This window comes from Lampetra planeri, chromosome 7 (assembly GCF_965212315.1).
Source record: "Lampetra planeri chromosome 7, kcLamPlan1.2.h2, whole genome shotgun sequence".
NCBI classification, from domain to species: domain Eukaryota; kingdom Metazoa; phylum Chordata; class Hyperoartia; order Petromyzontiformes; family Petromyzontidae; genus Lampetra; species Lampetra planeri.
In genome coordinates, this window is record NC_136113.1 from 3,003,772 (window position 1) to 3,020,714 (window position 16,943).

The 16,943-nt window shown below is 45.5% G+C and overlaps 1 protein-coding gene across 1 annotated transcript; it reads right to left on the reverse strand.

Moving 5' to 3' along the window:
- Window positions 1-5,638: 5,638 nt before the first annotated feature.
- Window positions 5,639-13,036, reverse strand: LOC144719775 (rho-related GTP-binding protein RhoQ-like). Its single transcript, XM_078595957.1, has 5 exons — window positions 12,409-13,036; window positions 9,208-9,266; window positions 7,774-7,938; window positions 6,995-7,090; window positions 5,639-6,651 (listed from the first exon to the last, which is right to left on the reverse strand). The coding sequence occupies exons 1-5, from the start codon at window positions 12,647-12,649 to the stop codon at window positions 6,511-6,513; spliced, it is 702 nt and encodes a 233-aa protein (XP_078452083.1). The 5' UTR covers window positions 12,650-13,036; the 3' UTR covers window positions 5,639-6,510.
- Between the last annotated feature and the right edge of the window lie 3,907 nt (window positions 13,037-16,943).

Sequence of the window (16,943 nt, forward strand, 5' to 3'; positions counted from 1 at the left end):
CTCTTTTCCAGAAGCGACATGGCCACAAATGATAGCTCAACGAAGTGGCTAATCACGTGGACATTTATGGCAGCCAGAAACAAAGCAGCCAAATAAACTCGAAAGGTAACAGAGCGAGACACTGAACCCACTCTTTACGTGCTCCTGGCATGCTGCACTGAGTGAGATCTCTGTTAGTCGCCACTAGAGCCATTCTCATGAAAGCGCTGCCTCGTAGTTTGAATGCTACAACGACCGCATCAGTAGCCAAATGCAAATTCCGATTTCTCGTGAGCGAAGGCCTTCAACTTGTATTCACTCGTATTGGTTTCTTTAGCTGAAGTGCAGTGGCTGCTGGTGTGTGTGTGGTCAGGGTTGACGAAGCTGTTTTCTACCCAATGGGAGCCTACACCCCCGCGTCGTGTTTGCGCGTTCATTTAGTGTGACCTTGTTTTTTCGTAGCCTTTAAATGATATCTATGACCATTCAGAAAAAAGCATTACAACAATGAGCAATGTTATTCAGGCTGTGTAAACTGGTTTTGCTAAACAAGGGCATGATGTCTTATACCATTAAGGGCAGAAACACTTCTGTAAATCGAGCAGGGCCACTAAATAATTCAACCAGTATTGTGCAGTAATGCATTCCATTAGCATTGCCTTACCTCCTATAGGGAGTAACGGTGACCTAAATGCTCGAGGATATAGGAAAGACCTTGGCTAGACAGCGGGTGCCGGAATGCACAGGGCATTGTTGATTTTGCTGCTGCACTAGATTGTGGTGACACCTTTGAGTGTCCCTTGAAATCTCTGTCCCCAAAAAGTGATTTTATGTGCGGATGTTGTTCGTAACCTTATTCACCTGTGACTTAATGCTTAGTTACGTTTTATTGTTGGCCCATTGATGAACGTAAACTATATTATTTAACATTTGATTAATAATTGACTGGCAATTACCTCGTGAACTCTAATGAACTTCATGGGAGTTACAGTCATCAGAGGTTATTAGAGTTGGATCCAGTAAAATTAGTCGGCTGTAGTACACATTTGAATGATTTTTATTTTTGTATTTTAAGAATTTTCATTTTAATACTGCACAGTTTCGGAGTAAACTACAACATAGTTCTCAAACCATGACATGCCATATTCATCTTTGGAATCATTATCTTGGCAATTAATTTTTTCAAATATTCAAACAGTTGCTCTTTCATTGCTTGGCTATAACAGTAGGTATTTAGTTAAATGTGATCGGAGGTAAATATCCATGGAGGAAATAAAATTTGCTGCATTATATCGCTCAGGAAACAGTGGCGAGGGTACATATATATGTGTGTATGTGCGATATGCAGCAGTGTCAAATTGCGTAAGCAATAACAAGTCGAGAGAAGAAACTTTGCAATTCATAAGCGTTGGAATTTAGAATTCATTATATAGGTAACAAACTTTTAAGAATTTTTTTTATTGTTTTCAAAACAAGTGCATTTTATTCTGGAGATCAAAAAGCGACTGAACTCCAGTGCCATTTGGAAGAACAGCTTGCGGGCACTGGGGCTGCGCTTTGAAAGAGCTGTGCGCTCCGGAATCCCGTGGCTTTGTAGGTAAAGGGCACACAGGCTGCAGTTTTATGGCTCTGAAATCTCGTCCCTCGGGGCATCCATCAACTGGGACAATCATTTGGAAGGGTTTCTTCTGAAAAATTCCTTCACTTCTGACCAATGTCAGACTTTAAAAAAAAAACAATTGTAAGGTTAGTGGCTACTGTGTATGGAAGTTCAAAGAAATTTACGATTGGCAGCTGTTGAATAACTGTTTGGCATCGTTCACATTGGCTGGTTGTTCTAAATGTGTGGACATGTCTATGGGTCGTAAAAAAATTACTTTGTGTTTGTATATAAACATGTAAAGTACCGTACTGTGTTCGGTAATATAGAAAATAATAAGGTTTTAGGAATGAGATAGTCAACTGATCCTCAAGGGAAGACCCTGCTATTCCAAATGGTCAATAAAACGACATATACGTGGCACCAGTGCACCATAATCACATTATAAAAACATATGCACGGTGCTTAAAAGTATGCCTCTAGTTTAATACAAATAATCGATTTTATAGCATCTACAGTACATACAGAACGATTTCAATACATTTGTTTAATTCAACTTGTTTAATGTATATTTAGTATCTTTACACTCTCCATTCTCCATGCCTATATACTGAAAAGACAGCTTGGAATCTGATGGTTTCACATCTCTGAAGCTGCACACGTTTGTAATTTCCCCTGCTTGTGTTGGGATTCGAAAACACGAGGCCATATGCGACACTGGGTGCACGTGACACAAGATGAGTGGTGCGCCCCTCTCATCTGGAGCTCAGCCACCAACCCAGCACTAGGCCACATTGCCACACCACCACACACTTCAAACTAACGTATTGGCGGTACACTGGTGGCACGGTTTTAAAGAAAATCGCAATAATTAATTTTTTTTAATTTTCCCACGATTCGCAACCCCGATCAGAAAATCTTGCGGGGTGCGTGAAAATCAGTTTACGTGATCTCGAAGCAGTCGGAAGACGAATGTTATGTGCAGCTGAACACAAAGCTTTACAGTCTGTTGCAGTATAGCAGCACCCAGCCTGATGACAATTGGCTGCTCTGTGTTTTGCCTCGTGCCTATACATGAACAATTCTGCCTATATTAGAAAACCTTGTCCTTCAGTAGCATGTGGTTGTTCACGAGAGATTTCTATTTTGACCTCATTGTTGCCATTACAATAATCCGAATCTAACGATCACAATGCTCTACTTGCCATACTATCCATCGGCGGTTCAAGATGATAACGAATACGATGTCACAGTCTCTTAGCGTAGGAAAGCTGCTGCTGTTGCTCCAGGTGCTCGACCTCCTGGTCAGCCCATAAAATCGCGTGCCACGGACCCAAATCTATGGGTCAATATTGACTTTTTGTTTGTTTTAGCAAGTCTCGGTAAACTTAATAAACCTTCGGATCGCGTCAAATTTGCCAACAGATTCAATTAAAGACTGATACACAGATTTTCTGATTCAAATTTAGATTTTAGACTGTTTTATTGGACCAGTATGTTATGCTGCACCGGTGTACCGCCAATAAGTCCACATACACATGGAGTTGCACGACTTATAAACCGTGAAGAGTACGGTACGTGTTGAACCCAGTTGCTTTACAACCTCTGTTAAGACATTGTCTTTGCTACCGTTTAATTGGTAGAGATGCTGTGGTGTGGCTTGTAGTGACGAATTATGAGCTGTTAAATCAGCTGATCTTTCCAGGCAGTGGGCTAGAGCTTCGCAGAGACACCGGAGATAGCCTTTAGCGAGCAGCCCTCGTTGCGTCAATGGGAAACCGACAGAACGGGGAGTTTCTGCGGCAGGAAATTGGCCCCATAGCCGGCAACATTACATACTGCTCATGTTTTCCGTATTGACAGAATCAATGGTGTTGTTTATCGCTTCAGCCTTTGGGGGGGGCGGGGTGGGGAGATGGAAGTGTGCCGATGGTTTATTTTGTTTGACAGCAATTGAAGCGTCTTACTGACTCAGGGAGGTGTAGGATAGAGCTCTTCCTGCCCTCAACATCAGCCCAAATAGCCAATGAAGGTAGCCTGGGCAGTGCAGCCCAGCACATCCCACCCCACGCAGGTCACAAATAAGCCATGACCACTACATTCATCACGCAAAGTGAATCCAATATTTATCGTTCAATATATCAGTACGGTAGGTCAGTGCCGGATTCTCCTAGTAGCAGAAGCAGCAGATGCTACGGGCCCCGCACTTTCAAGGGCCCCGCGTTAAATGCTTTCGAACTATCAATTCCGGTTCAGTGATTCTGCACTTGCTCTATTACTATAGTACTGTACGGCCTTCAACTTTTATGAATGACTGGGTGTTTCAGGTTAGCGATTTGTCGTATTATCTGGCTGTACAGCAAATGAAAAAATACAATTCCTTTACTATGCAAGTTAACAATTAGTGTTGTTATATTTACGTGTTATTTTTTTTGTATAACATGTGCTACAAAGCTTAATCTGGCACTGTGGTCGGTATTAGGTTATATTCACAGCATGGTATGCCACATTTTCCTGACGACAGAAAGTAATGTGTAAATATAGATAAATAGACAATGAGTCAGCCATAGACACATCGAAAATTATATTTTGATTTGTTTTACAGTGTTGCTTAAATGTGTTTGAATACCATACAGTCGTTTCATATTTGGTGCTGTTAACATTCTAACAGAGCAAACATTCCAAATGGATTATTCAGCTGATGAAGGCTGGCAGAAGTGTTTTGGTTTCGTGGTCCTTTTTAAATAAATATTTGTGGTTAAGCACAAGCACTGCCGAGGCATCGGGAGGGTGTTCACTGCATGGGTGATATGTGCACTGTAGGGTCAACACCGTAGCGCCCATCAAGAAACACGTGTGTGTTGGTGTACATAATGCATAGGATGATCCCATTTACTATAGTCAATGGGTATAATCAAGTGAATGTCTCGTAATGTTTAGCAAACGTGGGATTTCTTGAAAGCGATATTTGTAACCGAGTGCTGCAAGTGACCGTATGCTACACTGCATTTAAACATTTACAAGTCGTTTGCACACAATGCCTCGCACGTGGGATTATTTAATTGAGTAAAATATGCTAATTTAGCATTGACAAATATTATTCAAGAAAAGTGTTCCACTGTGTCATAAAAAAAGCATAATTTCTTTGAGAGCATATGTTGTTGTTTTTTTAAGAAAAAACCTGGAGCCATGCCTTGTGGCGGTCACACATGGTGCGCTCTCCACTTCGACTCCCCACAATTAGCCAGAGCGTACCAGGGCTGGGCCTGGCGTCGCTACTTCCTCAGTAGCCAGCGGCAACGACTTTTTGTTTCATCTGCTCGATGTGACTTTAACGAGCTGGGGTGGGGGGGGGGTAGAAAGTCTCATTTGTGCTGAGCACGTGGAGCGGTGGGGCTGCCGTTGTGTCACAATAACGCAGTCGTTCACGGTCGACGGAGAAGGCGCAGCAACGATGATGCGGCGGCAGCGGCGGCAACATCAGGGCTAAGGAGGTGCCACGTCAAGAGTCACCGGTGAACATCCGACGACAAAGAACCCAGGGAACGCGCCCTCAGCGCCGGCAGCAGAGAGCTCTTGACACAAGAAACCTCTCGAGGGCGAAGATCGGCTTCACTCAAGTTGAATGGCACATTGGCAAAGCGACAGGATCATAGACAGAGGCCTGTACGGCAGCACAGCACCGAGTTGTGATATTACAAAGCACCAGAAATAACAACCAACAGCATCGGCAGCATATATGATGACATATACATACACGGCAGCAATCTACACGGCAGAAAGTGGCTCAATTATTGTGTTTTCATTGTGTCTTTATTTGATTTCAACCTGGGGTGCCCTTCATGGGAGTGCGAGACATGCCAGATTGTTTTAGAAGGTAAATCATCGAAACACAAATAAAACACGGGCACGTAAGTCCAACTACTTTGTTTCATCAAACCTTTGTATTTACTAACATATTGTTTTACGATTGAGAACCAAAGGGGTGCACGGCTGCAGTAGAGGTTAAGAACCACTGGTTTAATGGATCCTTAAAACACAAATGCATAAGTGTCACGATACGTATAAAATATCACTTTATTTTCACTTTCACTGGCTTCCAAACTCTTCTTCGAGGAGAAACAGCATCTTACAAAGGTATCGAAGGCACCACGGCACAAAACATTTGAGTCTACAAAAAAATAGAGGATTTATTTTTTTAACATTGCATTGCATAAAATGTGCACAGCATATATGCACTCAGCCCTGGATCGATAATATCGCTTCATGAGGACATCACGTCATTTTCAAACAACAAGGGCGTTTTATTTAAATGATTGCATTGTAACAAACTCTATTGTCAAATACATAGAAAAAAGTTCCAATGGAATTTTCATTTCCTTCAGAAAAAGTCTCAAATAATGTGCTGTTAAAACAATGCCATATGCTAAGTAAAAAGAGCATACAATTTCTCGTAAAATTGAATACTGAATAAAATATCAGATTCCAGAAAACGTTACAATATAACATTTTCAGATGTCAAAGTGAAACCTTGAAACACCAACAGCTCTTCTACATATTTCAATGCAAGTCATGTCGAAGCACAACACATACCACATATTTTAAATATTTAGATTGAAATGTTTCATTTGTCAAAATTAAACTCAACACAGCTATGACCAAGGGTTTAATTAAAATGATATGAGCACTATGCATCGTCTTCTTTTCCCTGTCTAAATCAACCTTTCATGAACTTCTCATCTTTAGAGCTTTTGAAAGCCGAGCATTCACTGCTCACGGTGCAGTCATCGAATCTTGTTAAATACTGTGATCGGCTTGAGAAGCTTCATCTCCAGCTTAGCGCTACTTGGATTGTCAGGAATTGCCACCTTCTACAGCGTCTGCACTTGTCCGTGTGCCGCCGACAATCCTTGGTGCGGACGTGGGCCCACTCACGTGATGGTGCAGCAGCGGCAACGCGTCGAACGCTTGCATTTTTTCCTCTGCAGAATGGTGAGGATGGCCTCGTCAAACACAGCCTTGAGCCCCTTCTGAGTGAGCGCCGAACACTCCAAGTAGCAGTGCGCACCTATCTGAAGGATGAAAATGCAGCAAGAGTTAGGCTGCAATCATCCCCGTTAACTGGCTTAAGGCGGCGGTGGAAAATCCACGTTCTTGTGCCAGGGGGATGAATGTATCCATACGACAACCACTGCTGCCTTCCCATCGAGTGGTGAGATGAACCAAGGGGTGAAAGCAATAATTTTTACATGACCCTTAAAATGGAATCAAACTACATCCGCAATGAGAGCACGCTATCGATCCCTACCGTATCCCCCATATCACTGGGCGGCAGCGTTGCCGCGGTGAAGGGCACGGTAATGCCTCTTGAGATTGTATCATTCCCCAGCACAGAAGCGTCCTCTGTGCGCGTACCTGCTTTGCAAGCTTCACTCCTTGTTGGTGAGTCATAGGCTTCTCCTTCAGCTCTTTGAGTCTCATGAGGGTTTTGGTTGCATCTCGCAGATCAATCTGAAGGCATCGCTTACAAAAAAAACAACGGCCATGTGAAACGCTGCGTAGATATGGATTGTGACAAATTGTAAGGAATGCCTCTGATTTGCACACAAAAATTCAGTTAACCATTAAACATCTTTACAAACAAACGTTAGATAGTCACATACATTTGTATGGTCTTAATTCACTTAAGGCTAATCACTCTTTTCCGGAAACATGCAGTTGTAGCGGTGTATAATTATAGACACAATTCCCATATTTTCTCTGTGTGGCGGGATAGTACGTGAGCAGGCCGGCTTCGTGTGTTCAAGTTCAAGTTCATTTATTAGGTATAGCCCTGTGAGCCTTTCGGCTCTTGAATCGGGTGCAACCGCAACAAACAAAAAACAAAAACATGAACAAAAAACATCTTAAAGTGAATATGTGACTGAGTGCAAACAGAAAATCCAAGAAAAGACAGTAAAATATTGCAGAAAAAGCACCGTACATAAAAATGTGCAAAAATCCCAGTGGGATGCAAGTCAAACAACAACAGCAACCACAAGACAACTTAGATTAAGACCATCAGTCTAACTCTGTACTACAACAAACAAACATGGCCAAACCAAAAAACGTATCGAAAATCACCAAAATAAAGTGGTGAGCTGCACACGCGAGCTTTGTCTCTGCGTCTCGTTGGCTTCGTGCCCAGGACTTGCCTGCGTGCCGACTAGGAGGTAGGGCACGTCGGGACAGCAGGCCCTCAGCTCTGGGACCCACTCCTCCTTGACGTTGTGGTAGGAGGCCGGGTTCACCACTGAGAAGCAGATCATGAACATGTCCGTGTTTGGGTACGAGAGAGGCCGGAGCTGGTGATAGTCCTCCTGCACGCGGACACCACGAAGGAAGTGTGGGTTATGAATTGTCTGGTGCCTTGTGTTTTAGTTTTGTCAGGACGTGTACTCCAGCAAAGGTCAAGGTGTAGCCCTGTAATTGCTTGTTCATGCCACTGCTGGAAAAAGAAAGGACTCGAATAGGGGGAGCTTTAGTTGAGCACCTCCCTCAAGGGTTTGTGGCATACACTTCCATGCTGGGCTGACGTCTTGAAAGAGGTGAGAGTATTCACGACTTACCCTAGCACACGTGCCCTGTTAATTAACTAACTCTGCAACAATCAGTAGCATTCAAATGATTCTCATTGTTAAAAAAAATATATAACATTTACAAATGGAATAAAGAATGTGTTCACCATATGTCTCAGAATTACAGTATGAGTTTGTTAGATTCAAAGCTTTCGTGACTGCAGGAATTACTCTTTGGTTATTTCGGTAAAGTCACGTAGAAAGAAATTTAATTAAAATAATAATAATTATTAGAAAGAAAGGAAATAAATATATAATTATTTACTTTTTCTAATTAAATAATGATTATAATAATTATCTTATTAAATTTCTTTCTACGTGACTTTACCGAAAGAACCAAAAAGTATGAGTTTGTTTGTATTTCATATTTCAATTTTCTAATATGAAATAAAAGTTCAACATTTAAAGTTTTAACAGTGAAAGCAGTAGCAACGTTTTTATGTGTATATATAGCCATTAAGATGTTAAATTATACCTGTCTCTACGGATATTTATTTCAAAAGAATGAATCATGCCTGCACATGTATTAAATCCTGCCAATATTTTTTGTGCGAAAATGCCATTTGGCAATTTTGCAAATGGCATAGCACCATATAACAAATACCTCCGCAGCAAATATTAACGTCCGGGTTTGCAAATATTTTACAGATGAAAACCAAATCTGAGATTTTTTTTTTAACGGGTGGTGGACGACAGTGGGAGGGGGGGGGGCGGGCGGGCGGGCGGTGCGGCACATGGGCATGCGGTCTTGGGGCTGTGCGTAATTGGCCGGGGCCCCCTCTCGTCCGTGCCAAGCTATGAATAGCACACATTGTGTCTGCCACAGCCGCCACGTCACACGCTCTTCTCGGGAAGTCGAGCGAGCAGCGGAGGAATTCCGGCACCCCCACCCCCTCCTCCTCCTCCCTCCCTCTCTCTCTCATCCCCAGTGCAGTTCGTGGCACGGCGTGCTTACGTATTGAGACCGGCAATTCCTCGAGGATCCCGCTACGAGTAATCTGCCGTACCCACCTGTCCCGCCGTGTCATAGAGAGCCAGGAGATAGCAACTTCCACCGACTTTCACATTCACTGCGGGGAGAAACGCGAACTTTACAATCCAGTAGTGAAGGTTTTTTGCATCGATGAGCAGTGACGGATGCCTCTGTGCCCTCGTCTTTCACGCGATCTTATGTGTCTTTGTAAATAACCAAATGAATCCATCAATCCTAATTTCATCGACAGGTCTTCTTGTGAGCATTGCGGTGTGAGAATCATCATTAACGGCCTCCGATAGATGATCGACGGTCGTGTAATTGCTGTTGGTGCATGGAGCAATTTGTGACGGTATAGCAATGACGGCGATAAGGGTGAGGGACAGCTGCCCAGAAATCTCGCACGTCACGATGCCCCAAACGCAAAAAAAATGTTTTTGCCATTTTTATACAAAAATGTGTTATATTCTTGGTTCTTTCGGTAAAGTCACATAGAAGGGAAATAATGAAATAATAGAAATATAAAACAATAAAAAAATATTCTCACGACGTTTCGACTGAAACGCAAGCAATCATCAGGTGTGAAATCCACAGCAAGAAAATTTGAAAAAAGTGCCGGTTTTTCCTAAACGTGAGCATTTTTATTGTTTTATATTTATATTATCTTATTATTTCCCTTCTACGTGACTTTACCGAAAGAACCAAGAATGTGAATCCCTGCAGTCACGAAAGCTTTAAATAAAAAAATGTGTTACTTTATAAGTCCTGTATACAACTGTACTTTCTTCATATTCTGGCAAATCGCCAGATGATGCTGGATGTAATTACCAACGAAACGTCGTACTCACATTGTAAATGTTGTGGATTCACTCTCCAACACACCGGCGTTTTGTTTACGTGACAAATCCATTACTAATTGGCTGTGCCGGGTGGTGGAGGGTTGCGACACATTCATACTTACGCGATCTAACCCAAAACACTTTTCTATGAATAATATTGGTCGCGAAATCCTACGTGTTAAAGCGAATTGTCTTTTCTGTTTTGTTTAACGCTTTCGCAGCCGTGACGGGTTGTCAAGGGCGCGATCATTTGTAAATATATATTCGGTGTAGAAATTGCCATTGGGCTCGAAAGTGGGAGCAGAACGACGTCTGAGCTCCCTGGCGATTCTATGAATCACATCAAAGAGTGGGTGACCATTAGAATATTGCATGGGGGGATTGTTTTACGTAATCCTTTTGTAATCTATTGGAGTCAATTCACGATTATTCGTGTTCAATGTATGTGTACGACACCATTAATCAGGCCAATGTAGAACACAAATACGTTGGAATCCCCTTTGAATTGGAGAGACAGCAAGATTTTTTTTTCATTTCAGCAATTAACATGAAGCTCTCACTGCACATCGGCCGACCGTCTTCCCGTGTCGCCCTCTCGTCTGCATCGAGGGGAGCACACAGCCGTCGTGTGTGCTCCCGTGTCTCGCGTGTACCTTCTTGTGCAATATATTTTATCTCGTCTCTGCTCTATGTGCCGCTTGTTTTGTACAATCTTGTGCACTGTTCTGTCTGCCCTGATTACTTACGGAGCTGTATTATTTGTGCTATCTCGTCTGTCCTCTTTATTTTACTTTGCGTTCATCAATATATTTTTAAAATCTCGTGTTGTACGTCTCGTTCTCTCCATCACCTTGCGAGCCTCCCTGTGCTGTGTCAGGAAGGTCATTAGCGTGTAATTAACATATTCTTAGTGTTGCGAGTAATTATTTTTTACAGTATTTGGTGATGTTACGTGGCGCAGAAGCACAATTAATACAAACAACATTAAGTCGCCACGTTCGTCAATAACACTGCCTTTAAAATTATATATAATAGGTGACGTTTCGGGCAATGGCCCTCCTTTATATACTATGAAGAAGGGGCAGTCACATGACACGTCGCTTATTATATGTATACATATATTTCTTTAAGGCAATGTTGTTAACGAATGTGTTGAGTTTAAAATATATATATTATTATTTACATAATTTGATGACGATTTTACCGGGAGGTGTGGTGCTATTCGAGGAGTGAGACTCAGCAAAACGTTGAGCAACGCTGTGTTAAATGAAACTGTGGCTGACATATGTTTAGCAATTAAGAATATCATTATATACATTGTTTATAATATTTATTTCAGGGATGTATAGTGTGCTAAATAGCTTAAGGTATGTAATTTTCATCTGTGGTAAATCTGATTTGTGAGTTATTTAATGGAATAAAATTTAGAAACGACGTTTAAGCAATATTTTGTTTGTGATTTTGTGTGTGTAGGAAGCATGAGGGAAAACGTTAATTATATCAGTGTGTTCAATATCTACAAATAATCACGGTTAGACTTGAATGACATCATCCATAGAAAAACAGCTCAACACACCCGTTAACAACAATTCCTTAATAGGAAATATATACAATTGGCGACGTTTCAGGCAACGATCCTTCCGTCCTTCTTCATAGCACATCCATAGAATGTTGTTCCAACCAAATCGTTATACACCATTTCCATTTGTAATGCACGTGATCCCATAAATCATGATATACACACAATCACGTTACGCTTTGATGAGCTTTCGCATTATAGGATCCGCAATATCCCGTCGTTGGTAGGGCTCATTTGATGGTAATGATGACATTATTACCATCACATTTACACGTATAATGCTGGGTTTTTTAAAATACCAAGCGTAAGGACGGGATGGACAAGATCGTACAATCCACAATGATGATGATGCAGTCACGTTAACTATGAACATACTGTACATTCGAAGTAAATGCCTGTGATTTTTTAAAAAGGTTTTCCAACAAATACATTTTTGTTTAAAACTCGTGCATCAACAAATCACAATGGGATCACTCGGGCGTCGTGAGGACACCGCGTGTCCGCGAGGAACTTGAGGTGACGACACGTCGTGCTCGGGACTCCCCTTGGGAGAACACGAAAGCCACCAGACCCCAATTAAAGAGACGGCGGCCGATTCAGCGCACGACAACTCGCTCGCCGTGCAGGTCGCGCGTGTCTGCGCGAACGCCACGGCTACGCGGGTGATGACGACGCGGACCAGGCGATTCTACGTGGACGACTGCACAATGGGACAGGTGACTATACAGGGGGTGGTGATTTTGGGGCTTTGGGCGATTCCAAGCGACCAGACGACCATTCTGCACGGGCGAGGAGCTCGTCCAAGTGTCTAGTGGCCGTACCTGCGTAGTGGTCGAACACGGTTGGCACGTACTGTTCCGGGAAGGCGTCGTTGGCGTAGCTCATGATGAGGCACGTCTTGCCCACGGCCCCGTCTCCCACCACCACGCACTTGAGCAGCTCGGGCGAGCGCTGAGCGACCCCCGTGGACCCTGCCTCGACGATTCCCCCGCCCGGGCCCCCCTCGCCCTCGTCCGACTGTCGGAGGCGGATGAGGCTGCGCGCGTCCGCCCTCCTCGCCATTGACCTCCCCCAACCCAGCCCGCAGAGGAGGGGGGGGGCGCTCCGAACCAAGCCGAAGCGAAGTGGATCGGGACGCGATGCACTCGGCGGTCCACCCTTTTCCTGCCCGGCTTCTCCACGGAGGGGACCTCGGGCGAGCGCGGTGGAGTGAGGCGACTTTTTACGCAGAGCGCGGTTTGTCCCCGCACGGGACTCCCCGCTCCCCCTCCAGGCGCATCATCGTGAGAGTTGCGTTCTCGCCGGGTGTCGAGCAGCAGCGCGGAGAGCCCGCGGGGTGAGCAGAGCGAGGGGACCTCTCGCTTGGAGTGCGCCGGTTCGGGGGGGGGGTGACACCGGCTCGGCCAGGAGAGTGCAGAGCCCCTCGCTGTGGATGCCAGACGGCACTCTCGTCGGTAGGATTGGGGAAAGGATCTGACCGCGTGAGAGTAAAGACACTCTCTCTCTCTCGCGCTCGGTGTGGGAGAGAGACGAATCCCTCTCGCTCGCTCCCTCGCCGCAGGAAGCCGAGTTGCCCAGCCCCGAGCGAGGAGGAGCAACAGGGGAGGCCGTGACCCCGCGAGTCGCGGCACGGCGCCACAGCCGCGCCCGGACACAGCTACCCCCCTCTCATGCCCCTCCCTGCTCGCCCCTCATCCTCCTCTCTACTGCTGCTCCTCCCTGCACCCTTTCCTCCCTGCTTCCTCCTACTGCTTCTTGCTCCCTCCTCGCGACTGCCCGTGTAGCCCCCCCCCCCCCCGTGAGGCAAGGCAAGTTCAACGGTGCCAACCGCGCCGGCCAACATATCAGGACGATAACAACGAACAGGGAGAGAAGGAGTGCGTCATCGTGGCTCATCGGTTCGCCTAACCTCTTCAATCATCGAGGTGACAACCCACGGAGGGCGTCATTCTTTTTCCCGAGGGAGACCTGGGACCACAGGGGGGAGGGGGCAGCAAGAGGGGATTTCTGCAGCTTTTCTTTCCCGCTGTGAAACGACGGCGCGACTTCATCGGACAAGGGTGACAACATTGACGTGTGTTGGCGGGAGGGCTCTCGCCCAGTGCTTCATCACCTTCACCGCAGCCTGCACCCCCCTCTGGTTCTCAGAAAGGGCATCTCGCACCCCCAGGGGGGTGCGTGCACCACAGGTTAAGGGCCGTCCATAAATGACGTCACGCGATTTTGGACGATTTTTTACACCCCCCCCCCCCACGTCACACGGCGTCACAAAAAGTCAGACCCCCCTCAAATATGACGTCACAAAGCTCTGCCCCCCCCCCCCCCAAAAAAAAACATATTTCCATTTTGAAAATAAAACATGCTTAAAATCGCTTTAAACTATTGTCATTGTCGTGCGTATTTAATGTGGCGCTGCACTCTGATGCTGTAGGAGTGTTGTTATAACAATTAGTGTTGTTATAACAGTTCAATAATTATTTAAAGTTGCGCATTTTCATGTGACGTCACATTTATCAAACCCCCGCAACATTGATCGAACAGACCATTTATTGCTCCTCCCTGCCGAGATGAGACTCGGAGAAGTTTAAATCGTTCCGGGGGTTTGGCTGCTGAAAACATTCTGCTGAAAAATATTGATACGCAAGGCTCACCGGCGCATGGAAGGTGACTTGACATTTCTACATGGCGAGAGTTAAGGCGAATCAGATGCCTATGTGTGTGTGTGTGTTTAATATTGTATTCCTTCGTATTTATTGGTGGAGAGGTTTAGGAGACTTCAGCTGAGTTGGCTGTGCTGGACCAAATAAAAAAACTTCCGCAAACTCAGCCTCGGGAGTGCCGTTAGAGCAGCGAGAGAAGCTCCCGACATCCTGGTCACACTCACACATACGGGAGGCAATATCCTCTGCCCAAAATGTAAAACCAGTGCAGTATTTAAACTCGTCGATCAAATAAAATGGGAGGGGAAGCTTTAAAGTGCTCGGTTAAGCATTTCGAGACAAATGGTTGAAATTACATAGAAGGAGGGACACGTGGATCAGAGAACAAACGCAAATCAGAGACGTGGTATTGACAGTAAAACTAAAGTAAGTGGGCTTGTGCAGAACACGTCGTGGTTGGAATGCATGATGTTTCATGGACGACACAGGTGACAGAGTGGCAGTCAGAGGAAGCAACGCGCTAGAGAGGAGGACCACGGCGGAGATGGAGCGATGAGCCACGGCGGAGATGGAGCGATGAGCCACGGCGGAGATGGAGCGATGAGCCACGGCGGAGATGGAGCGATGAGCCACGGCGGAGATGGAGCGATGAGCCACGGTGGAGATGGAGCGATGAGCCAGATGGATTGAGGCGTCGTCGCAGGACCATGGCGGATTGCGACGGCGTACGAATGCGTGCCTTCCGTCAGCTGTGGATAGTCCGTGGCTGATGTACGTAGGTATGTTGAAGATATTCTTGGTTCTTTCGGTAAAGTCACGTAGAAGGGAAATAATAAAGTAATAAAAATAAAACATAATATGTTTATTTTATTTTATTATTTCCCTTCTACGTGACTTTACCGAAAGAACCAAGAATATGAATCCCTGCAGTCACGAAAGCTTTAAATCGAAAAATATGTTGAAGATCTTTCGCACCGTATCGGAGGTGCGGGGGAAGAACAACAAACCAAACACAACAAGCGGTTCTAAAGAAATCAGTTTTCAACCTAGTTGATTTAAAAGTGCACAGCTTCAGTGGCTTCCTAATGTCGGAAGAAAAGCGCTCCAGACGGCCGCAGAAGCGCCATGACCGAATTGAAACTCACGTGCCCAGGCTTAGCGTCACTTTAACCTGCGTGCTGTGCGCGTGCATGCTAAGCGAGGCTGCTACATCACTCCACGTACCATTGCGTGTGTTTACAACCCTAAGCCCGCAAGCGCTCCTTGGGTCGTCTCGGGAGACGGAGCGCAGCGTGCACCGACGGCACGGTACCGCCGACCTGACACCGGCTCCGGTAACTCGAACCCTGCAACGCGCCTCTGCACAGGTCAGACGCACGCGTGTGTATCATGTTGTCAGGTATCGCGTTATCACCCATTGCCCTTCAAGCTTCGGCTCTTTGTCTAAACACTGGTGGTCAGGAGGGAGGCAGGAGCTTTCGCGAGCTGCGATTGTGAGTTTGACTCCATTTTCGCTGTGCTGTGCCTAATGTATCAGGAGATGGCTTATTTCTTTCACATTCATCTACGCGACGAGTCCTGGAATTGAACGAGGGCCGTTATTTTCAGACGTTAATTGTCGGATTAAATGTGCCGGTGATCACAGACATACGCCGATGACAAAATTAGCCTAATTGTGCCAGACCTCGGAGGCTAAGCAGGTTTGAGCATGGATAGTTCTGAGAAAGGTGGCCACCAGGGCTTGCCAGGGGTTTCAGACGGTGGCAGCGCTGAACGTCACCCGTTCGTGTGCATGGTGGGGTTTTTTTAGGAATTCTGGTTTTCATCCCACATGAAGCACAACTCTCACGAATGGAAATGGCCAACCAACCCAATGCGGGACACCCCTCAAAACGGCATTGAGACTCAGTGAGGCTTTTATGGGTTAAATAATTGGTATTCCAAGCCACCCTTCTGGTTAGTGCATAAAAAGTCAATCAAGTGTAGAATGGAACATAGTTGCGGACATCAATTCTGCCAATTGTGATATTCAAAAGAAAAATGCAATAACGTGGCTTTAAAATTGGGACTTCGATGGACCCAGTACAGAAGCACAAATTAAAATATAACTCGACATTTTAGTCATTGACACTGCCCAATAACAGAGTGATACATAATGGGCTAAATATTTGGGAAATAGCATTTCTTCTACAGTATAAAGGGGCCACACATGGTGGCCACGACGATCCAGCAACTTGCAAGCGCGGTTGGTGAATCACACAGAACCCAATGAGCCACACGCATCCGCAGTGAAACGAGGTCCCATAAATAGCCAACACAGCAAGGAGGTTTTGCTCACCTATGCGACCAGCTCCGTAGAACCGCGCACAAAGGTGAGTGAGCTCACAACCGGTGTGTGTGTGGGGGGGGGGCACCAGTGTGTCTGTATAGGACGAGGCTCACTATAGTAAGCCTGTAGCACTGAAATACTGGACGCGTAGCACGTGCTGGGCATTAGAAGCACAATGTTTGCCGCCTGCACGATCGTGTGTGGACGCGAGGATCCGATAGCGCGTGGGTGGGCTCCGGCCCTTCCCGACTGAAACATGTGCCCCGTATCATTATAAATAGGGACAAGGGCGCGCGGCTCGGCTCAGTAAACAGTGTCGCGTTGCATCGGGGAACAACAAAGACAAATGTCCCCCGTATAGCCTCCA

What these genes read in the sequence shown, in the direction of transcription:
- LOC144719775 (XM_078595957.1), bottom strand. Translation starts at nt 12,649, where the DNA reads ATGGCGAGGAGGGCGGACGCGCGCAGCCTCATCCGCCTCCGACAGTCG. An exon ending in CGTGTTCGACCACTACGCAG is followed by an intron (nt 9,267 to 12,408) that starts GTACGGCCACTA and finishes TTCTCCCCGCAG; the next exon opens with TGAATGTGAAAGTCGGTGGA. An exon ending in ACCTCCTAGTCGGCACGCAG is followed by an intron (nt 7,091 to 7,773) that starts GCAAGTCCTGGG and finishes CGATGCCTTCAG; the next exon opens with ATTGATCTGCGAGATGCAAC.